This window comes from Enhydra lutris, unplaced genomic scaffold (genome assembly GCF_002288905.1).
Source record: "Enhydra lutris kenyoni isolate GAN:26980312 unplaced genomic scaffold, ASM228890v2 scaffoldscaffold38, whole genome shotgun sequence".
NCBI lineage: Eukaryota > Metazoa > Chordata > Mammalia > Carnivora > Mustelidae > Enhydra > Enhydra lutris.
Genome location: NW_019154122.1, coordinates 8,140,712 through 8,163,785, shown reverse-complemented (window position 1 = coordinate 8,163,785; position 23,074 = coordinate 8,140,712). Strand labels below are relative to the sequence as shown.

Sequence of the window (23,074 nt, the reverse complement as noted above, 5' to 3'; positions counted from 1 at the left end):
GGGAGGAGGGAAAGCGGCGAGTAAGATGGAAGATGAGGAGGTCGCTGAGAGCTGGGAGGAGGCGGCAGACAGCGGGGTAAGGAGGAGCCGCCGCCGCGGGGCAGGGCCGGGCGGGACCTGGCGTGAGGGGAGCCTCCGGGGAGCGGGCCTGGGGATGGTTCTCCCCAAGGAGAGACCCACACGCCGGGCCGGGGGTGGAGGAGAGGCCCCCGGTCCCTGAGCGCCGTGAAGGCCTCTTAAAGGGGCCGCGTTCCATTTCTCCCTCCACCTTTGCCCGGTGCGCCTCCCTCCGTACCCCCGACGTGCGCGTCACCCAGGGCGCCCCACCCGCCACCCAGGGGCTCTTTTCTTGACTCCCGCGCCCGCTTGCTCGTCCCGGGGCTCTTTGACCCTTCCTCTCTTGTCGCCGCCACCCCCCCCGCCCGAGTCACCATTTTAAAGTTCATGTGCTCTGATGAGGAAGGACACACCATGTGGGGCGGGGGGTGCGCGGACTGGGGTGGCGTGCGGGGCTCCGGAGAAGAGCTGCGGAGGGCAGGAGAGGAAATTGAGTCGTCTCTGGGCCCCTCCACTCTGCGCTAAAATCCCCTATTGCTTCGCGCCTTCCGCCACGGTGGGCGAGTCTGGGGTTTTTTTCTGTTTCAGTTTTACTGAGAGCGCGTTGCAGGCGGGTCTCCCGGGGACCCCGCCGGAACAACCAAAAGCCCGGCGGGCAGCCCCTCTCCCCTGGGAGCCACCCAACGATCTGAGCCTCGGGCGAAGGTCTCGGAGAGTGCTTGTGATTTGTAAAGTGGCCACATTCCTGGGGGAGGGGGGAAAGGGGCCGTTCGGTTTTGCTTTTGGAGTTTTTGTTTGACTCCCAGAAGCTGTAGGAAAATAGTTTATCCCAAGCTGGAACAGCCGGAACCACTTCTGTTAGGTTTGTGATTAATTTGGGTCTTCTCAGAGTTTGCGGTTCTGTGGTGACCCTCGTGAAGATGGGGAGATGGCCTTTTGGTCTCCCCGTGTTCGTGTCTGTTCAGTGCTGGGCTCGAGTGACAGCCACCTTCAAGGTTTATGTGTTGGGAGTGGAGCTTTGGAGAGCCGAGTGTACCAGGGTAGAATAGGAGCTGGGCGCCCCCCCACCTCGCCCCCCCCCAGCCCCTTTGAGGGTGCTCAGTAGAGCTGGAAGACGTCAAGAAATTGACCCTCGCCGCAGTGGGTGTATCCCTGCGGGAATGTTGAAACTTTGCTTGGCTTCGAAGTTTTTTCCGGTGGTTCAGCATTTCTTTGACGGTGTTTATGTTTTTCCACGTAGCATAATTAAGGTTTTGAAAAATTATGTCGTTCAGGTGTTTGGTACAGTTCTTATGTGCTGACCATCTTTCTTGGATTTTGACTTAAGTTAGGAGAGCAATTGAAAGATTTTGTACGGAGCGGAGCAACAGGTGTCATCTGGGTATTTATTCAACAAACATTTTTTGAGTGTTTCTATGTGCTAGGTACACAGTGTGTTTAGCTGTGACTTTGTGCCAGAGAATGCAAAAGTTCCGGGTACAGGCATTTATTGCCTACCTCTAATACGAGTGTATCATTCAGACACCCTCCTGCAAAGAAAAAGGAGCCTGGCCTGCAATTTGAGTGACTCAAATGATAAGCTGCTTGAGCATCTTGGCCTTTCTTTGATTTTTCTCACCTGTTTATAAGGGACATGAGCATTTCATGTTAAAGAAGAAGAAAATGATAAGAATGCATGCAGGATTCAGAAATTGGGGATTACTTTTGTTTTTCAGAATGTGTGATTCACTAAGGGATCAGCTAGCCCAGTCCCACATTTTACAGCTGAATGAACCCCAGAGATCTAAGATTTAATTTAAATCTTTCTGATGTTTTCACTATTCTTTCTTGCTTTGCTTCAGTAAAATCCTTTAAAAGTGCCAGGTACAGAGATGGAACCCAGACCTTGCCTTGTTGACATAATGAGCGGTAATTGCCAAAATGCATGTTTCTTCTATATCTTTTAATTGAACTATTGACATAACCTGTAGTTATTGTCCTTTTATAAACAAGGAAACTGAGGTTTAGGGAGTAACTTGCCTTGCTCAAGATCACACAGATGTAAGTAAGGAGCTGGGATTTGACACCAAGCCTATCTGACTGCAAAGCAGGGTTCAGTCTGTAGCATTTTGCTGTCTCTCTACCTGGGATCTTGAGAAGACTTGGGAGTTGGGCATCACCTTTCTTTTTTAATATGTTTGTTTGGGGCTTATATTTGAAGGCTCTCTTGAATTTGATTCCCTTTTTTAATTTCACGAAGGATTTTGTAGATGTGCACTTTTGCAGGAGGAGAGCCAGAGAGGGGGATGAAGCACTATGTCCACATGACTGGGAAACCAGTGCACTGTACATGTCTTTCAGATGTAGCTAGTTGCATAGGTAATCCGCAAAAGTCTCAGCTTCTGTTTATCCTGTCTTCCAACTGATACATAGTAATGAGTGTTAAGTTCCCACCCTTCCAAAGAAGCAATCTGGATGGCGGGAAGACAAGCAAATGGGGATTGGCTAATTTCTAAAGTGACCCCTCTAACTTTATATGATCTGAAGGTAGTTCTCATCCTTGAGAGTAGAGGCTTTTGGTGATCCCTGTCCTCAGCACCACAAAAAATTTTTGACATGCTGGAATGTCTTATATGTCAAACATCTGAGGTCATTTTTTTCTTGCATATCTTCAAAATACTCAATAACAAATGCTGTTGTGTCATTCTGGGGAAGGCTTTGAGAAACACTGCAGATGTTCTGCATATAGGCTGCTTTTTGCTTTTAGTATGGTGAACACTGACCTAAGATAGAATCGTGCCTTTGCCTGTTTCCTCCTAAGGAGTTCCATCCCCAATCAAAGGACAGTTCAAGGAATATGGCTTACATTCCACTAAGGAAACGCTTCTTTCAGAATATACTGCCTTTGGGAGAAATGAACATGTAAACTGAGTTAATGTTGATTCAAACTCTAAATTCTGTACTTTGTCTTAAGCACATTTCAGGGGACAAATAGAGCATTTTGTAATTGGAAGACATCGTTGTGCTCCAGGAAAGAAAAATCAGGTCAACAGTTTGCTCAGTTTCTGATAGCTTGGAGCTTTATATATTCACTTATTTAGACTTTAAAAAAAAAAAAAAAAGAAAAGAAAAAAGACATGACTGAGTCCATCTCGTAGGTAATGGGCTAATCCGATCCTGGGGGAAGATAGATGGTATGCAAATGGAATTGGACTGGTAGTTAATGCATTGGCAACCTCTCTGATTTCTTTGCATCTCGAAAGTGCTTTTTGTTTTTGGCGAGGGCAAGTTGTGTAGCTAATTGAAAGAAAATGTATCTTAAGTTAAAGGATGACTGGTCTTCTGGACTAGAATTCAAATTTATTTTTACTTTTTTACCCTCTTTGAGCCTCTAAACATGACCACCCAGCAATGCTGGGTGGCATACAAGTCTACGTAGGAAGGTGTCAGTAAACACTGAATACTATATACCAGGCACTGGACCCAGTGCAGTGGAGGAGTCAGACAGGTAAGGCAGTACTTTTTTTGGGACGAGGCATAGATGGGGTACCATGGCTGGGATCAGAGACAGCCTTGTAGAGAAGGTGATGATTCAAAGGACACTTGAATTAAGTTGTAGTAAATCTGGGAGGGGTGGGTAGAGTGTAGGGCCATTGTGCATACAGGCAGCAAGAGAAGAATGGGCTGCATTGGAAGAGCTGCAAATACTCAAATACTTCCTTCTGGCTGTAGTGTAGGGGGTTGGCAGAGAGGAATGGAAAGAGATGAGGCCCGAGAGGTATGCAGGGACCAGATCAGGAAGGGGGGCCTCGTTGTTCTTGGTTCTGGGGCCCTTGGACTTTGTCCTGAAAGAGAACTTTAAAGGATTTTTTTTTTTTTTTTAAAGCAGGGTAGTGACGTAGATTATAAGAGATAAGAACTTTGATTAACTTCTTATTTTAAAGATTTTATTTATTTATTTGACAGCGATCACAAGTAGGCAGAGAGGCAGGCAGAGAAAAAGGAAGAAGCAGGCTCGCAGCTGATCAGAGAGCCCGATGTGTAGCTCGATCCCAGGACCCTGAGATCGTGACCTGAGCCAAAGGCAGAGGCTTTAACCCACTGAGCCACCCAGGCGCCCCAAACTTCTTATTCTTTAGAGAAGAGGCTGTTCTCCCTGAAGCATGGCTTCTACCTCACTTTGAGGTCCTCAGCACTTCCTGTAACTGTTGTCATTATAGAATATTTACAGTGGCTGTGGGTAGTGGGCAAATAACAGTTATTTTGGAGCTCCCTGGTGCTGATTTCTTTGTCTATCCTTATAGTAAAGAAGGCATTTAAGACTTGTGGTATGAAGCACAGTCCCGGTGTACTACTGTGCCTGAAGGAACCATTTCTAAGCTATTCCAGTCTTTCCGGGAAGACTGGGTCCGAAGGACTGTGATGTGCTCAGCGAGGGCTCTCTGTAAAGCAGTTGGCCCGTGTAGACATGATCATGCTGAGCCGTCTGTCCCTGCGACCCTGGAAAAAGATCTGTTTCACTATGATTTCAAAGAAGGTAGGATAATGAGCTTTTCACTCTAACTTCTCAGCTCTTTTCATTGGGCTGCATGGGGGGCCTGTTCCCAGCATGCCCTGGGTGTTTGAGAGCGCTGCCATGGTTGCTGTGGGCCAGAAATTCAGGCAGTCACAGACAGGCCTTCTTGCTATTCCTTACACAACAGGAGAGAACTTAGTGTATCTCTCTGAAGCTTTCAGTAAATGCCTACAAAGAGAAAAGGCACTGCTGTCTCGATCTGATGACTCAAATGTATCCTTGGGGCCAGCCCTTTCTTTCCAGTTTTCACGTTTATACTGCAGTGGCTTCCCTGCCGTAATGTCCCTTTCTGGCAGTATCAGGTAGAAGCCTTCACAAGGTATGCTGTGTTCTTTCCTGCACACTTGCCCTACAGGAATAGAAATTTTTTTTCTGTTGGGACAGTTACTGACTTGTTGGTTTCCTAGGAGAAGACTGAGTTTAGCTGCTTATAACTGTGGCCAAAACACAGAATGCATTTTTTTTTTTTTTTAAATAGTAACCATAGAGATTTCTCTTGCTGAAGTGTTTTTAACTGCTAGCCTCTGCCAAGCATCCTTCTCTTTAACATTCATTTCTCTGCAGGATGTTTGATGGGAAGATAGAGGTTAAGACCCACCACCTCAGAAATTAGCAACACATCCTGACTTTGGTCCTTACGTAGATAAAGACTCATCCCTGAGGGTAAGGCATTTCAAAATGTCCTTCCCATCGAGTCATCCCCTCCCCACACCCAAAACCCTTGCCCTTATAAAATGAACACAGGAAATAACAGTCATTCCTTTCTAAAAGGAATAACATGTACAGTTGCGGGATAGTTATGACGCGAATCTGGTGAGGTCAGGATTGTCACTGCTCTTCCTAGACCCTGAAAGCCAAATTCCCAGCCCTCCTGCTCTGGCTTCCTTGGCTTACGCAGGCATTTGTGACCCTCCAGCTGTCAGTTCTGTTTTTTGCTACCTGGTTGCTCCTCTCACTGGTGAGTGGACTCGGACCATGAGCCCACAGACCCCTTTTGGAAGGGCTTCTTAGATAGTAGGTGACGGGCTCACTACAGCCTGGGCAGAGTGCATTTGTATGTTCATCTCCCCGGTCAGTCTCTGTGACCTAGAGACGTGGAGGTGTTCTTTTTTTTTTTTTTTAATATATATGTATATTATTTATTTATTTGAGAGGCAGAGAGACACAATGAAAGAGAGAGAGCATGAGAGAAGAGAAGTCAGCAGGAGAAGCAGACTTCCTGCTGAGCAGGGAGCCCGATGTGGGACTGGATCCCGGGACTCCAGGATCATGACCCGAGCCGAAGGCAGTCGCTTAACCAACTGAGCCACCCAGGCGCCCCCGTGGAGGTGTTCTTATTCCTAGCGTCCAGGAGAGGAAATCACTTGGTTGATCTCAGCTTGGCTGTTGGCATCCTGAGCCCACACTCTAGGGAGCGTTCTGGACTGTTTATTTACCTTTGCTTTTTAGCAGATAATTAACTAGTTAAGTGCTTTAGGATATTTAGTTGCTAGTTCCTTTGAGGTGTTGCTACTTGTCTCACCTGGGATTGACCTTCTGCCTCTGTGGCCTGATGAGGAGGTACTAAATTTCCATGTCTGAGAAACTCGAATTTGTTTCTCAAGAGCCAAGAGGATGCTGCTGCTCTCTGTTGTAAGACTAAGAATAGTGAGCACTGATGGCAAGTGACGTGCTGGTTGAAATATGGATTATAGGAGGGAAATCACTTTTTAACATCTGGCCAAGTGAAAAGAGATAAATAAGTTTTGCTCAGATCTCTTGAGAAGATTTACTAACTCCATCTGCTCTCTTAAGGATTCCTGTATCTGTAGTTGCAAACTGGCAGCTCTTGAATATTCAGCCTGTATACTCTTTGGGGTGCACGTTGTTTTTTAGATATTGAATTTGAATGCCTTTACCTGGGTCTTACTTGCTCTCTTCTCCTGTCCTCTCTGGAGTCCCCACTTTATGTATTGTGTTGCCTCTTGTGTTCTGTCCTGCTTGCTTTATCGGCTTGGCCCTGGAGGCATTGTGTTTGCTGCCTGCTTAGTGCCAGGATTCGAGTTAGCCTTTGATGACAGTGCCCTTGGGTGTTAGGATAAAAGCTGGTGGTGGTGTAGCTGATGGGATAGAGGGGAGGTAAGAATGACTTTGTGCCATTCCCCAGAGTCCACATGCGTATTTCCTTTGGGAGAGGAGCCTTTCTGTCTTTTTAAAAGGAGGAAAGAGTAGGACACTCCTGCCAGTTAGTGACCCACTTCCTCCATCTCTGGCAATAACAAAAGTTAGAAGGCTAGGCTAAGGGTTTAGGTGCCAGGTCTGGGTTTTGGGCAGATCACTGCCTATCTTTCTGTCAGCTTCAGTTTCTTCTTTTGTAAACTTAGGTTGATAAAGTCTTGCCTTGCCTGATGGTGAGAGCTGAGTGGAACACTTAGTAAAGTGTCACACAAAGGCAGGTGTTAGAGCAGAGTGCGTTGCCGGGAGCCGGGAGCGTGAGGGCGTTGTTGCCCAGCCCTCCAGCCCCTCCAGCACGCCCTCTGTCTGGGTAGAGTGGGAAGTTCCTGAGACTGGCTGGGAGGTCTCTTTTATTGCTGCACCGGAGAACTAATACACTCCTTTTTCTATGAGTTGTAGGGAAAAGCAATAATAAACTTGGAGAAAGGGGAGCCCTGTTAGATTCTACCCACTGTTTTATTCCAAGGACAGGGCTCACCGCCATTATTACTCCCACTGCTGCCTGTTCTTTACCTTTAAAGGAAAGGGTTGCATGGATTCCCTCCCATGGAGCCCCTTTTAAGAGGTCCTGGAAGCAGAAGGAAACAGTGTCTCAACATGGCAACTCATAGTTTCTCAGGCTCTCCAGCTTGGGATACATCTAAATTGTAAGGCTTGTCCTCTGCTGAAGAATTACTTCCTTTTGGGAATTTCTTCACAGATTTAAGCTCTGGACTTCGTTGTGATCTGCCTCTGCTGTAGTCCTTCCTGAGGTTAATGCGCTTGCATTAACCTGACCTGGGGTGCAGGGGAGGCAGGTTGGTGTTCCCCGTCAGCCTTTATCCTGCTTTAGTAGTTCTGTGGCCACATGCTAGCTAGCTCCTGAACCTTTCGGCTCCCTCCTCTCGAGATTTAGGGATCAGTTTTGTCACTTACTAGTTGAGTGGCCTTAGTCAAGTCATTGAACCTCTGAGTGTGTAGCAAGGCTGCTGTCCATCCCTCAGATTGTGCTGAGTATGAGAGGTGGTAAAGGGAGGGTACAGTGTCTTCCTTACATGAATCTGTGGCAGGTGCTTGGAGAATGCTGCTGCCGCCACCATTGCTGAAAAATGCCTACGGCAGCCTTAGCTCTTATTTTTGTTTGTTTTTTAAATATTTATTTGAGAGAGGGTGTGTACAAGTGGGAGGGAAGGGGCAGAGGGAGAGAGAGAGAGTCCCAAGCAGATTCCACGCTTGAGGGTAGAGCCTGATGTGGGTCTTGATCTCCCAATCCTGAGATCATGACCTGAGCCAAAACCAAGAGTTGGACGCCCAACCAACTGTGCTACCCAGGTGCCCCCTTCGCTCTTATTTAGAAATGGATAGTGTTGCTGCCTTTGGACCCACTAGACCCACTTCAGATTCTGGCTCCGCTCCATCATACGCGCTGTGGAACCATGCCGAGTTACGTTAAACTCTCAGAATCAGTTTCTAAGTCATTCGTGAAATGGGAATATATCCCTAAAACCCTGTTTCATAGGATGGTTCATGAATTCATGTATTGGGTACTATTTTGGGCACTGTGGACAACTGTAGTGAATGAAGTTTCTCATAAAGCTTGCTTTCTAGTGGAGGAAGATGGACAGTAAAACAGTAATGTTTTCTGCACATACACAATAAAGAAAAGTAAAACAGGGGCACCTGGGTGCCTCAGTCCTTAATTAAGCGTCTGCCTTTGACTCAGGTCATGATCCCAGGGTCCTGGGATCGAGCCCCCTGCATCAGGCTCCTTGCTCATTGGGAAGCCTGCTTCTCCCTCTCACACTCCCCCTGCTTGTGTTCCCTCTCTCACTCTCTCTCTCTGTGTCAAATAAATAAATATTTGAAAATCTTAAAAACAAAACAAAACACGGGAAAGTGTCTGGGATAAGTGTCGTTTTGGTGGGCGGAGGGGGTGAGGTTAGAGACGGCCTCTCAACAAAGATAGGAAGAGAGACCTGAAGGAAGTGAGAAGGAAAGTGTGCAGAAGCTGGTGGAAGTGCATTTCAGGCAGAGGGAACCGCAAGTGCAAAGGCCCTGAGGTTGGAGCATGCTTGTTTTATTTGAGGAATGGTGGAGGCTAATAGTAATTGCAGAGTGGTAAGAGAAGAGGTTAGAAGTATCAGGGAGCCGGATCTTGTAGACTAGTAGGCCATGGTGGATATGACCTTGAAATAGGAAGCCATGTGAAGGTGTTGAGCAGAGGCTGACTTGGTTTTTAAAAGGATCGTTCTGGCCACTGTGTGTGAACTAAGCTGTAGGGGCAGGAGTAGAAACCCAGACTGATGAAAATGCTACTTCAGCTGTCCATTCAAGGGCCGTGGTAATTTGGACCAGGGAGGTCATAGCAGCAGAAGTGTTGAGAAAATTCAGGACATGTTTTGGAGGTAGAACCAACAAGTTCCACTGATTAGAGGTATGAAGGAGGCATCAGAGATGACTCCAGAGTCTTTGGCCTGATCTGCGAGAAGACTGGAATTTCTGAGATGGGCTAAGTGGAGGGACTGGGGGAGAAGCAGGCTTGGGTGAGTCAGAGAAATCAAGAGTTTAATTTTGGACCTGGTGAGGTTAGGTCCCTTGCAAAATCAAAATGGGCATGTCGAGTCAACAGTTGTCTATCAGTGTCTGTAAAGCTGTGGAGGGGCACCTGGGGGGGCTCAGTCGGTTAAGCGTTTGCCTTCAGCTTGAATCATGATTCCAGAGTCCCCGGATTGAGTCCCACGTCTGGCGGCCTGCTTAGCGGGGAGTCTGCTTTTCCCCCCTGCTCCTGCTCACTCCCTCTCTCAAATAAATAAATAAAATCTAATAATTAAAAAAAAAAAAAAAGGCTGTGGAAGTAGATGAGATCACCGAATAAGCCAGTGGAGCTACAGAAGAGGAGAGGTGCAAACTCTCCAACCTCTAGGGATCTGGAGAGGAGGAGGAGCCTGTCCTGTTGCAAAAGAAATCAAATGTGGGGTAAGAGAGAAGCTACCAGGGAGGTAGGAGGAGACTGGGAGGCTGGTATAGAAGATGGGGCACCATCTTTAGGAGGGGCATCTGGGTGGCTCAGTCAGTTGAGTGTGCAACTCTTGATTTCCGCTCAGGTCATGATCTTAGGCTTGTGGGATTGAACCCCCTGTCAGGTTCTGTGTTTCCCATGGAGCCTGCTTGGGATTCTCTCCCTTGGCCCCTCCCTTCCCCCCTGTCTAAAGAAAAGGAAGGAAGGAAGGAAGGAAGGAAGGAAGGAAGGAAGGAAGGAAGGATAGACATGCCTTAAGGAAGGAGTTTTGAGCAGTGTTGGATGAGGCCGGGAGGTTGAGTGAAGTAAGGATGTAGAATTTACCGTGGAATTTGGCAGCAGTGGCGGTCATTGGTGACTCCAACAGCAGCAGTTTCAGAGCTGGTTTGACTCGAGGTGGTGAGTGTTACTCAGAGCGGGGCCTGGGCCAGACATTGGGCCCTGGGTAAGTTCTAGTTGCTGTCATGCCAAAATGAAGGGACGCACCAGAGGAGGTTTTGCACAGCGTAAACAGCATGCCCCTTGGGTACCTGAGGCATTCGGTTGCTAGTTGCTGAAAGATTAAATGTGTAGCAGAGGGCACCTGGGTGACTCAGTTAAAGCAGCTGCCTTCTGTTTGGGTCATGATCTCAGAGTCCTGGGATCAAGTCCTGCGTTGGGCTCCCTGCTCAGCGGGTAGCCTTTCCCCCTTTCCCACTAACCCTGGTTGTGCCTGCGAGCGCGCACGCACGCTCTCTCTCTCTCTCTCTCTATCAAATGAATAGATGGAATCGTTGAAAAAAAAAAAAAGTGTGTACCAGAGATAGATACATCTTATTCTAAGATTTGAATGCTGATACTCAAAGGTTAGCTCTCTAGCAGTGTTGCCCAGGGAAGTACCATGCAAGCCGCACATCTAACTTAAAACTTTCTCAAAGCCACATTTAAAAAGTGGAAAGAGGGCGCCTGGGTGGCTCAGTGGGTTAAGCCTCTGCCTTCGGCTCAGGTCATGATCTCAGGGTTCTGGGATCAAGTCCCACATCGGGCTTTCTGCTCATCAGGGAGCCTGCTCCCCCTCTCTCTCTGCCTGTCTCTCTGCCTATTGTGATCACTCTCTATCAAATAAATAAAATCTTAAAAAAAATTTTTTAAAGTGGAAAGAAATAGGTGGGATTAACTTTAATATATTTTTTAAAGTTTTATTTATTTAAGTAATCTTTACAACCAGTGGGCATGGGGGTGTGGGGGGAGGCGGAGGGGGTTTCAAACTCACAACCCTGAGATCAAGAGTTGCATGCTCTACCTGCTGAGTCAGCCAGGTGCCCCTAATTTTAATATTTTAAATATTAAAATTGCAGTATCCCCCAAATAGTATCATGTCAGCATGTAATCAATCCTGATAATAGGTTAACGAGCTATTTTACACTATTTTTGGACTAAGTCTAGGAAACCTGCTGTGAATTTGGTGCTTACAGCACAGCTCAATTGGGACTGGCCATGTGTGGTGGCCACAGGACTGGGTGGTGTAGCTGGAAAGTGTGCCCAAAGGATTTCCTCTTCCTGGGCAGGTGCAGAGAGATCCTGAAAGCCCCAGTGAACTTGGGAAGGAAAGCAGGAAGCAGTTTTCCCTTCCAAGGGAGTAAGAATTGTTTTGTCTTGACACATACCCGCCAAAGCCTTTTGAGGAGTGTTCATAGCAGCTAATAAAAACCATTACCTAGGGGCGCCTGGGTGGCTCAGTGGGTTAAGCCGCTGCCTTCGGCTCAGGTCATGATCTCAGGGTCCTGGGATCGAGTCCCGCATCGGGCTCTCTGCTCGGCAGGGAGCCTGCTTCCCTCTCTCTCTCTCTCTCTCTCTCTCTCTCTCTGCCTGCCTCTCTGTCTACTTGTGATCTCTCTCTGTCAAATAAATAAATAAAATCTTTAAAAAAAAAAAAACCATTACCTACTATAGCTCAGGTAATCTCAGAAGGTTTTCATCTTAGGAAATCTCTTATTTGGGGTCCCTTTCCTTTTTTTCCTTTCCTTCATGTTTTCATCTTTCGCCCTGTTCTTTTTATACCCCTCCCTTTTCCTTGACTCTCTTGTTCTTTAGGTCTCTGCGTTTTTCCCTGACTCCTCATCACAGGATCGCTCGCTCTCCATTTCTCTTCCCAAAACAGTTTGTACAGCTAATACAGCAACTGTAGTTCACTTACCTGTCTTAACCCTCCTGGTGGGCTCTCCTCTTCAGCAACGATTGCCTAACCTCTGGGAGTCCAGCAGCATCTGGCACATCTACATTATAGTAGGTTTTCCGCAAATGCTTGTTTCCAGCTTTTTGTCACAGCGAAGCAAAAGGACACCTTTGAGATATATTAGCAAAACATGGACTTCCTTAGGGAAGGGATTTTAAACCTGTATACTGTGCCCCCACAGTAACCCACTTAAGGTGGAATCTTTTTCCTTGCTAAGGGAGTAACAGAATGGAGGATTGTTTTATGGGAAGTAGAACCTTCCGACAGACAGATGTGTCTGTATTAAAAAGGCAACCAATGTCATGGCCTTGATGGTCTTGAGTCTCAACTTCTTTTTTTTTTTTTTTTAATTTTTAATTTTTATTTATTTTTTTTACAGATTTTTATTTATTTGACAGATCACAAGTAGGCAGAGAGGTAGGCAGAGAGAGAGAGAGAGAGAGGAGGAGGAGGAGGCAGGCTCCCTGCTGAGCAGAGAGCCCCATGTGAGGCTTGATCCCAGGACCCTGAGATCATGACCTGAGCCGAAGGCAGAGGCTTTAACTACTGAGCCACCCAGGCGCCCTGAGTCTCAACTTCTAAATGCTGTCTTTTTAAAGATTTTATTTTATTTTAAAAAAATTTTTTAGGGTTTTATTTAAGAGAGTGAGAGAGAGTACTAGCGGGGGTGGGGGAGGGAGAGGGACAGGGACGAGTAGACTCCCTGCTGAGCAGGGAGCCCTATAGGGAACTCTATCCCATAACCCCGGGATCAGGACCTGAGCCAAAGGCAGATACTTAAGTGACTGAGCCACCAGGCGCCCCTAAAGATTTTATTTTTCAGTAATCTCTACACTCGGCCCGGGGTTCGAACCTACCACTTCAAGATCTAGAGTCACGCGTCCCACAGACTGAGCCAGCCAGGCATCCCACATTTTTGCCTTTTTTTCTGATTTAACCAATCAAGTTTGCCCAGGACTTGAGTTAATGTTTTGAACCTGATGATAATCTTGAATGAATCATCGCTTCAGAATCAAACCCAGGGGGCGCCTGGGTGGCTCAGTGGGTTAAAGCCTCTGCCTTCGGCTCAGGTCATGATCTCAGGGTCCTGGGATCGAGCCCCGCATCGGGCTCTCTGCTTGGCAGGGAGCCTGCTTCCCTTCCTCTCTCTGCCTTCTTGTGATCTGTCTGTCACATAAATAAGTAAAATCTTAAAAAAAAAAAAAAAATCAATCCTGGAATGGTAAGACTTTGGGGGCTTCTCTCCCTGGTTAGCCAGCGCCCATAGAATAAGCAGCGTCCCTGTGCCTGCCTCTGCCAGAAGCAAGGCAGGCAGGGCTAGAACAGTTCACAGAGTTGGTGGAGCTGGGTGGGGGGGGAGCCCCCAGTCAGTCAGGCATCTACTCTCTTTGGCTCAGGTCGTGATCTCGGGTTCCTGGGTTCAACCCCAACATCAGGCTCCCCCTCAGTGGGGAGTCTGCTTCTCTCTCTCTCTCTCTCTCTCTCTGCCTCTTTCTCTCAAATAAATAAATAAAATCTTAAAAAACAAAATAGTTTAGAACAAACAAAAAACAAAAACAAAGAGTTGGTGTGGGGGTGGTTTGGAGAAGTCTCTGTGACTGCATGTCTAGACTTGAAATGGCCCGTGGTGTGCTCTAAACGTACAGAGACCTTTTCGTCTGATAGCTTTCAACCAGATTTCGCTGGCTGTAGCTGTGAATTCTTGTGTTTCACTCCTAAGTGAAATTGGGGGCTCTTGTAGAAATAGGCAGAGTCTCATCCAGTTGTGTGGTATGGGAGACATAGGTGCCTTGCTGGGGTCACAGGAGGCCCTGTAGGCAGGGGAGTAGGTGCTGGGGTCCTGGCCAAGACGTAGAGCGGTGAGACCAGCCTGGTACTGTCACCAGTGCCGGGAGTTCAGGGCCAGACGCGTTGGAACGAAGGTCCGCCTTCTTCCCAGCATCTCCTTCTCTGCTTTTCTCTGAAATGGTGGCATTGTGTTCGTCAGGACCTGTCAGGCTTCAGTTCTGAGAGAAACCCTGCACCCGGGGTTCCTGTCCCTCTTTAGATTCCACGGAGCGTCTGTCTGCCGATGTGTGCTCCCCAATTTGGGGTAGCTACACCAGACCGGACGAGCCTGTGGGACATCATGGGTCACGAGGAGTCCAAAACCAGTCGTTACAGAATTTGAGAGGAAGGTCAGAAAATGTCACCTTCTGAAATGGAAACTGACAGAGAGAAGCAAATTATCTGAGAAGAGTCACTTAAATAGTAACTTCTGCCGATAAAAAGAGATTATTTCTTAACCCGAGCCAGGAATCTCCATTTGATACAAGATTTCTGAAATCTTAGGACTTGTGTTGATTGTGTTGGTGACCAGGGATTCTAGTTACCAGAGGAGGGACGCACTGGTGGAGCCGGGTAGTCCTGCCCCTGGCACTCTTGCTGGCGGACAGCAGGTCAGGCATCAGAAAGGGGAGGACACCCCCTCCACCCCACAGTGTAGCAGAGCCGGGATTTGGGTTTGTGCACTCTGTCTCTTCTGAGTTGGGCTAGTTTGACTTGGTCCCCCAGGGCTTCCCCACCCCTAGGTAAACCAGTAAAGTCTGCTTCTTGAATATTCCGGTCTGCGAGTACGGCTGTGGCTGATGCTGTTACTTCCTGGACTTTGCCGGGAGCCCCAGAGCAGCCCAGTTACTGCTCTCCTTTGCCTTTCTGCCCCTCCTCTCGCTTCCTACCTTTGTTTTTTTCCTTTCTCATCCACCTCTTACTGCTAACCTGCCTCCCCTTAAAGATTCATCCCCAACCTCTTTGTCTCCTTTGATCCTTTTGAAGACGGGGACTCTGTAACAAAATGGACTGGGATGTCCCCTTCCCTGGTGTGCCTCCATCCTCCAGCTTTCTGTGGGGGCTCACAAAGACAGTCATTGCAAGGGCAAGGGCAAGGGCAAGGGCAAGGGCAAGGGCAGCAGCAGCCAGTGATGCTGTGCTGCTTCCTCAGGTGAGTGGAATTTGCAGATGTTGCTTCACTGCATCTGACTTCGTTCACCTTGTCGCCTGGGCCTCTCCCATAAGGGACCTGCCCTGTCCAGAACTGCCTGGCTCCCCATTATGGTTCTTCGTGACCTTCTGCCTCTATGCCTTCCACCTGGTTTTGCTTGTTCTCTCAGACCAAGAAGGGTGTACTTCATTTTTGTAGAGATGTAGCCCCACAGAGCAAGTGATACCCGTTATCTGTTAGTCGCAACAGAGCTTTTGTTTAGGTTTTGACCCAAAGAGGAGACCACACCACTTAGCAGAGCACAGGGCGTCATCTTCTGAAGTCTGCTCAGTGCTACTTGACCAAAAATAGCCTTTCCAGGAATAGTCATGGGAAATCAAACTTTCCTTAGCACCTCCCCTCTGTTATGCTTATGTCCTAACACTTGCTTGTGTCCTGGTGAGCCGTGGTCGCTCTGAGAAGTCGTAGAGTGAGGAGCTTATATGTGTATTCCTTTCACTACGTGTGGTGTTTAGGCCTCTGACACAGAAGTCTTGACCGTGGACCAGGGTTCTGTTCATCCTTATGAAAAGAGAAGTTGCCTTCAGGTGATAAGATTTCTTGTCGGGGCCCACATCTAGATGCTTCCTCACACAGCGTCCTGAGGCCTGTGTAATTCCACTGAGCTATTGCATCTCTGGAGGAGACAAGCATTCTCCTTATAGTGCACCCTGTAGGAAAGTTTTGGCTTGGTGCAGCTCTCGGAGCATGAGACTGACAGCAGATTGATTGCAAGTCCTTGTCCAAAAAGAGAATGGACTGACTCATGATACCTGGACAGACTCCAGAGGGAGCTGCTCTCTCCGTTTGCTGGCAGGGTCCCCCCTCTTAGCGGGGCCAGCTCTGGGCACACTGGTATCCAGCTAGCCATCTGGACGTAGTCAGGATCAGCTTTCTCCTGAAGCTGTTGCATTTCCATCTTGTTCTCTAATCTGATGGAAGAATTCCTGCTCAGCTCTGATAAGCCATCCTGCCTGGTATGATGGTGTGTGATGGAGTTTGATGGGAGTGCTCGGGAGCAGAGTGGCGTTCAGAGGACACAAGGAAGAGAAGATCGGGATCTAGTGGCTTTACCATCTCCAGGGGTTTGAGCATCTTGGGGGGGAGTTGCTGGCATCAGAGAGGGCCTCAAAAGATCTCAATTCTTGGGCTGCCTCTGTGGTTTACTTTGTGACGTCGGGTTGGTTTCTTAACCTCCCTGAGCCGCAGAAGAGGATAAAAGTTCTTTGTCTATTAGGGTTGGTGTGAACAGAAAATGAGTGTCTGGGGGAAGCGTATTGACAGCCATAAAGCTTTATACTGATGTGAGTCATTACTTTTAGAGCTGGTCCTTTATATTACATGGCAGGCATGTCTACCTTGGGGACAGAGGCCCATTTATTCAGGCATGGTCCGTAATGCCCTCTTGAAGGGCTTTTCTCTATCCAGTCTCCATCTGCTGGGCCTGGGCAAATTCTCTATCTTCCCTAAGGCCCTACAGAAAGAAGGAAGCAGTTTGCTGTCCTGAGAAAAACCTGGTTGGGACATCTCACATTCAGCTAAAGTAATGTGTATTTTACCACAAATTTTTTTTTTTTTAAATGGACTCCTATATTAAGCTGTTTGCCTGTATGCCTTATTTAGCCCTCATAGTGATATGAAAGTGAGAGTTCATGTAATAAAGTTTAAAAATGTAAGCTTTCCCATAAAAATCTTGAATTCGTTTTTTCCTAAAATAGGAGCTCTGGCCTCTCAGCCAGGGCTCTACTGCATGTCTGTGTCCTGCGGCCAGCCCAGTGCCCTGCGGTGCCTCTCAGCCCCTTTAGTTCCCCCACTGTACTCCCTGCAAAGGAGTTTGGGTTACTTGCCCGGCCCCTGGAGGCATTTGGTTCTGACCCTGTTTGAGGGCCTCTAAATCCCGCAGATGTTAAACCTTGCATTTATGGTGGAGAAACTTGAGTAGGAAGTATCATTTGCAGATGGGAACAAAATGATACAGTGTGGAGATTTCAAACTGTAAGTTATTCGTGGAAAGCCTTGGAAAGCCCTTACATGGTAACAGGCTTTAGACTAATGTGAGACATAGTATCTACTCAGGCCATAACACTGGTAGTAATAAAAAAAAACTTACAAGAATTACAATTCTGATACAGACAGTGCTGTGGGCCTAGATTCTCCCTGCCTGCTTGTCATTTCCCAGAAGCCATCCAGGTCATTCCCATGCTCTTGGTGCACCTGCCAGTCAGTCCTCAAATAGTTGTTGAATGCCCGCATGTGTCCTAAGTGTGAGTGAGAGGTCTTCCATCTGGTGGCTTCCTGGCCCCTCCACAGAGTTGATGGGACCCTCAGAACACAGTCTGTTGTGCTTGCCCCTAAATACATGTGGGGTAAGTCGTAAAAACAATGTTAAACACAACTCAGCACCAGGCAGAATGAAGGTCAGTGTCAGACAGGATTGAAATCTAGCTTTGTACAGTGAGTCAAGCTTCATATTGTTTACAGGAGACAAAAATAAGAAGAGGAAAAGATGAGAAGGAAAAGAGAGAAACATACTCTGGGAAATAGTAACCAAAAGAAAAACAGGCGCAGCTTTATTCATGTTAAATAATAGATTTTAAGGCAAAGAAGATCATTTCATAATGATGAACAAGGTAATTTACTAGAAAATAATCTCTGATTCTTTGCCTAGTGGGTAGCCCTAACAGGTGAGAGGATGGAGAGGTTCTGAATGCTAGAGTCAACCAGCTTGACCTGTACTTACCAACCGGAGAATAGTCATTTGCAGGACATTTGGAACATTCCCCAAAACTGGCTACCACCCAGCCTTGAGGTGGGTCTCAGCAAATTTCAAAGACTTTATTGGCAGTTAAGGAAGTGATTCTTCACATTTTGCAAGTTCTAGACTCCTTTGAAAATCCTATACATCCTGTAGGTCAGGATTGTCGGCTCCAACACTGCTGACATTTGGGGCTAGGTGACACTCTGCCGTGGGGCTGTTCTGTGCATTATAGGATTTTCACAGCGTAGCGTTCCTGGACTCTACCCACTGGTTGCCAGTAGTACCTCCTCTCTGGCAGGGACAACCAAAAATGTCTCCAGACATCGCTAAATGTCCCCTAGTGGGCAAAGCCAGTCCTGCTTTAGAACCGCTGTGAGAGGTCTTTTCTTCAGAGAAATAATAGTTTTTCATACACCTTTTCCTACTCCAGTACTAAATGGTCTTGCCCTCACTGAGGACAGCTGAGTGGAATGTTTCATAGGAAAAAGCAGTGGGGCAGCCAAGCAGCCTGAAGGTTAGGTCTTTGTCCGCGCACAGCGTCCCCGTCCCGCGTGTGGACGCTTGTGCGCAAGGCTGTGGGAGCACCTCAGAGTTCCTGGTGCCGAGGGTGTGAGGGCTCACTGCCATCCAGTTTCACGGATGTTAGGCTTCTGTTTTGTTCTAGACCTTTGGCTAGGCGCCAGTCCCAGAGTCCAAGTCCATAACAGTGGGGAGAAGAGGCTGGAAAATATGTGATACCTGTGCTCATGAAGGTCTGGGAAAGGGAGAGCTTAATGTCTGAGAAGCAGGTGAGGAACTACGCATGGTGCCAGGGAGGACTTCACCACGCAAAGGCCGATGTCAATGTGGAGTTTGCAGGGTCAGTGGAGGTTTGCAAAGGGGAGGCCACTGCGGGCCGGTTGATCAGCGTGCGGAGTTCGGGGGCTTAGGGACAGCCCAGCTTCGCAGTGATGTAAAACAGGAGCAGAAGACAAAGGAAGCTGGGGACAAGGCGTGCGTAGGAGCTTGGACTTGATCTGGCAAGCAGTTGAAGGGGCTTTAGTGGGGAAGTGACACAACCAGATTTTTGTGTAGAGAGGTGATTTGAGTGGCTCCGTGAAGGACAGATTGCAGGCAGGAGATGAGTTGGAAGCTCTACAAAGAACCCAGCTGCATGACGAGGTCTAGAACTGTCACCGTGGCCATGGGGATGGAGGGAGATGAACCCTCAGGGAGTCAGGTTCCCAAACCCGAGTCTAGTAAAGGGAGGTCTGCATCCATTACCTCAAAGGGCACAGTAACGCCCCTGCTCAGAGGACACCATCCTTAGCTCTGAAAATAAAGACATAAGTTTTTATCTAAGAGAGATTTTTTTCCACTTTTTATATACATTTTTTTCCTCTAGGAAATAGACAGACGGTTGGAAAAAAAACTGAAGATCACACAAAAGGAGAGGTAAGGCTGCTGTCTGGTCTGAGGGCTCATGCTCTCTGCCGGCTGAGAGCTGGGCAGTCAGTGGTGTTCTCCAGGTGGCCCTTAGGCTTCCAGGGCAGGCTCCCGAGCGTGTCCCTCCAGGATATGGTGGCTTGAGTCTTTGAGAGTGAGGCTCGACTGTCGCATCTGCCTTCTAACTTAGTGGGTACGCGGTGTGAGGTGGTCTGGTGGAAAGTGGGGAGGTGACATGTCAGAAAACGTGGGTTTTAGGCCTGGCTCTGTTCCAGTTGCTCCGAGGTTTGGGACAAGTTGTTTTCCCCTCTGGACATGAGTTTCTTTCTCTGTGACATAAAGAGGTTGGACAGATGATTTCTCTGGGCCTTCCGTGACGTGGTGGCTGAGGGCATTATGGGGGTATTATGGAAGAAAAGACTCTCAGTTCTCAAAGACCGTTTTAAGGATATTTTCCCAGACAGAAGAGAAAGTGGGTTTCAGAGCAGGTGAAAGTTAACCTCAGCCGTCTGACTTTGGACTTAGGTAACCTGTGGGCTTCCCACAGGGAAGGGAGGAGGAGAGGACCTCTCTGGACTTGGCTTACCATTCCCCAGGGGTGCCAGGGTGCCCTGCCTGCCGGCTAGTTTCCTGGCTCCCTGCCACTGATCAGGTGGCCGGCTCCTTGTCTGTCTGCTCGTCTCAGCAACTGCACTGATGTCTGGTTACAGTCCCCTTGGCACGCCATTCCTGTCCCGCACAGGACTTGTCCCAGGTCCCCTGGCGGCAGCTGAGTTCTCTAGCCCCTTCACCCGCTGACAACCGTGGCTCTGAAAACAGGCCCCTGTAGGCTGTTGGGTTCTGAAGAGAAGCTAGTTTGGGCTGCTCTGGGGAGGGTCTTTGTGGCTGCTGAAGGTCCATCATTCCTGCCTGGATCCCTTTTTCCCCTTTGGCTTTTGTTTCTCTCCCTTCCTGTGTGGTTTTCCACCTCTCCTTGTGGACACGTTGCCCGGTGTGCACATCCACCAGCCTTGGACAAGGCTTCTCCTCTGAGCACTGCCAAGCACTGTTTCTAGGATCGTCCTCTACCCCAGCCCCGCCGCGTCCCGCATCCCAGGGAGCCATGGTGAGGGAGGTGTCTCTGATCAGAAGCTCTTCTGAAGAGATCACCCAGTTGTCTGGTGTAGCTTGTCTCGGGCAGGCCCTGGTCACTTACCGAAGGCTGAGGCAGTTTGGTAAATCCTGTCTTGGTGCCAGGCAGGGATGGCGGAGTGGGCTCCTTTGTAGTGTTTGACTGGTGTGAGCACATGTGGTGGAAGGCCATGGTTGGTGTGAACACTTCGCTGACCCCTGCCCTAAGGGGCTCCCACCACACCAGCCTGTTATATACTCTGCTCTGTGTAGGGAAGTTGGGATTTTAACTGACGTCATTGGATTCTGGGAATAAATATTTTGCCACAGGGGCCAAACAGTGGTTGACGTGACTGTGAATCTGGGGATAGAAGTCCCAGAATGAGGTGCTGTTCCAGCCCCCCTTTGCCTGGGGTTAGGTCTGAGGAGCAGACCTGAGGACCTCGTGAGCTTATGGCAAGGTGGCTCTTTTGAGAAATCCCTCTTGAGGAGTGAGAGTTTTGGTGTCTGGTCAGAGGCCAGAGAATAACAAATAGAATTAGAAGGAGGGAGGGAAAAGTGGGCGTGGGTGAGGGACACAGATGGGTCCTCTGTAGTCAAGGGTAGGACTTGTGAAGCTGTATTTGCTCTTTGTCAGCAGGAAATCCAAATCTCCTCCCAAAGTGCCCATTGTGATTCAGGACGATAGCCTTCCCACGGGGCCCCCTCCACAGATCCGCATCCTCAAGAGGCCCACCAGCAACGGTGTGGTCAGCAGCCCCAACTCCACCAGCAGGCCAGCCCTTCCTGTCAAGTCCCTAGCGCAGCGGGAGGCAGAGTACGCCGAGGCCCGGAAACGGATCCTGGGCAGCGCCAGCCCTGAGGAGGAACAAGAGAAACCCATCCTGGACAGGTGAGTGTAGCTGGCGGGGCTCACCAGCAACCACTCTGCCGGGCCGGCAGAGTGATGAGAAGCAGGCAGAATCAGGTCTGGAACCGTGGCAGCTCCAGCTGCCAAGCCTGACCTGGTGGGCAAGTTCAGGGTCTGCTCCGTTGGCTCAGGACTGCAAGCTTTGAGGTCATGGCTTCCTGCTGTGCCCCCTCTGCAGTTGCGGGCACGGGGCGGGTTGCGGGGTGGGGGGGAGGCAGTGTGGCACAAAGGTTAAAGGCACAGACTCTGAGTCAGAATCTGCCATTTCCTTCCACTTCCGGCTGCCTAACCTCTCTGCACCCTCATAGCCTCATCTGTGGAGGAAATGGGATAACCATAGAACCTCCCTTGTCAACTCGTTGTACAAATAAATGAGTATAGTGTTCTGAGAACCCCACCTGGCACAGCAGATGGCACCCCACGACGTGCTTAGATATTATCTTCCAGGTCTCATAATAGCTCTCTGTGATGTTTGGTGAATTTTCTAAATCCTTTTTTGTTCCCAGCATTTTTTTTTCCCCTCTGCAGTCCTAGAGGTTGCATTATGTAAATTTGTCAGCTCCTGCTAAAGTGGTATTTGTTAAAACAGCCTCTTTCTGACTTTGAGAGGCCTCCTTGGGCTTGCTATTCTGGGACTTGAACTAATCTATATACCTTCTTCCTGTCCCCTCATTCATTCGATAGACTCCCATTCTCCTCCAAGCCTTCACTTGGCAGACAGAAAAGGTCTCTCTCCTTATAGTCTTCCATGTTAATGTGAGTCAGCCATTAACCACATGATTTGAAGAGAAGCAGGAGGGCAGCCATGGCTGGTGCCTGGTCCCTCTACTGACTTCTTGGTTAGGAGTTTTCCTTTGCCCGAGACCCGGAAGGGTCATGCCACGTAGTTCTGTGGAGGCTGAGCTGTCCGTGGTCATGACCTCTGGACAAGATGGGCCCATGAGCACCAGCACCCCCACCCACCCACCCACCCACCCCCGCCCTCTAGATTCAGGGGAAGAGTGTGGCCACTGCTCAAGGTGAACACAGACCACCTGCCCCTTGTGCCCATGGGGACGTCCCAGCTTGCAGATTCCCCTGAGTCCGCTTGTCAGAGAGGGAGTCAGAGTTGGCTGACAGCTACTTTGCCTTCTGCCCTAGCTGCAGTTTTAAGATTTGGTTTTAAGATTTGGGGACCTCTTTTATGTCCTTTTTCAGGCCTCCCTCTGATCTTTTTCTCTTCAGGCCTACCAGGATCTCCCAACCCGAGGACAGCAGGCAGCCCAGTCATGTGATCAGACAGCCTCTGGGTCCAGATGGGTCACAGGGCTTCAAACAGCGCAGATAAATGCGTGCGGGGAAGGATGCCGCCGCCGCCGCCATCACCGCCTCTTGGGTCGTCCGCCACGGGTCGCACTGCCGTGGCAGACAGCTGGACTTGAGCAGAGGGAACGACCTGACTTACTTGCACTGTGATCCCCTTTGCTCCGCCCACTGTGACCTTGAACCCCATGCACTGTGACCTCCCTCCTTCTCCCCCTCTTCCCACTGTGATTGGCACGTCTACAAGGGCTGTCCCAAGTCAATGGAAAGGGAAAGGGTGGGGGTCAGGGGAGGGTTGGGGGGACCCACGAAGGACTCAGAGTAGAGAGTCAGACAGTGCCACTTGGCCACTTGGGGTAAAGCCAGTGCCAGCAATAACAGTTTATCATGCTCATTAATTTGGGATTTCAAAACACAGATGAGAACTCCCGTCCGCCCACCCGCAAGTGCATGTCTTCATCACTTAAAAGCAAGTTGCATTTGAAAATATCCTTTCTTTTTTTTTTTTTTT

The 23,074-nt window shown here is 48.7% G+C and overlaps 1 protein-coding gene across 5 annotated transcripts; it reads left to right on the top strand.

Annotated features, from left to right (window-relative positions):
* LOC111154606 (SUZ RNA binding domain containing 1) lies at window positions 1-23,074 on the top strand. Of its 5 annotated transcripts, none has more exons than XM_022514299.1 (4): window positions 1-76; window positions 19,201-19,250; window positions 20,989-21,243; window positions 22,486-23,074. In XM_022514299.1, exons 1-4 carry the CDS (start codon window positions 26-28, stop codon window positions 22,586-22,588), a joined length of 459 nt encoding a protein of 152 aa, XP_022370007.1. In that variant the 5' UTR covers window positions 1-25; the 3' UTR covers window positions 22,589-23,074. The 5 variants fall into 5 exon arrangements, with proteins under 5 accessions (XP_022370007.1, XP_022370008.1, XP_022370005.1 ...); XM_022514297.1 differs by lacking the exon at window positions 1-76 and adding an exon at window positions 17,698-17,867 and having other exon boundaries at window positions 20,992-21,243; XM_022514296.1 differs by lacking the exon at window positions 1-76 and adding an exon at window positions 17,698-17,867.

What these genes read in the sequence shown, in the direction of transcription:
- LOC111154606 (XM_022514296.1), top strand. Translation starts at nt 17,766, where the DNA reads ATGCTAGAGTCAACCAGCTTGACCTGTACTTACCAACCGGAGAATAGT. An exon ending in AAGATCACACAAAAGGAGAG is followed by an intron (nt 19,251 to 20,988) that starts GTAAGGCTGCTG and finishes GCTCTTTGTCAG; the next exon opens with CAGGAAATCCAAATCTCCTC. An exon ending in GAGAAACCCATCCTGGACAG is followed by an intron (nt 21,244 to 22,485) that starts GTGAGTGTAGCT and finishes TTTTCTCTTCAG; the next exon opens with GCCTACCAGGATCTCCCAAC.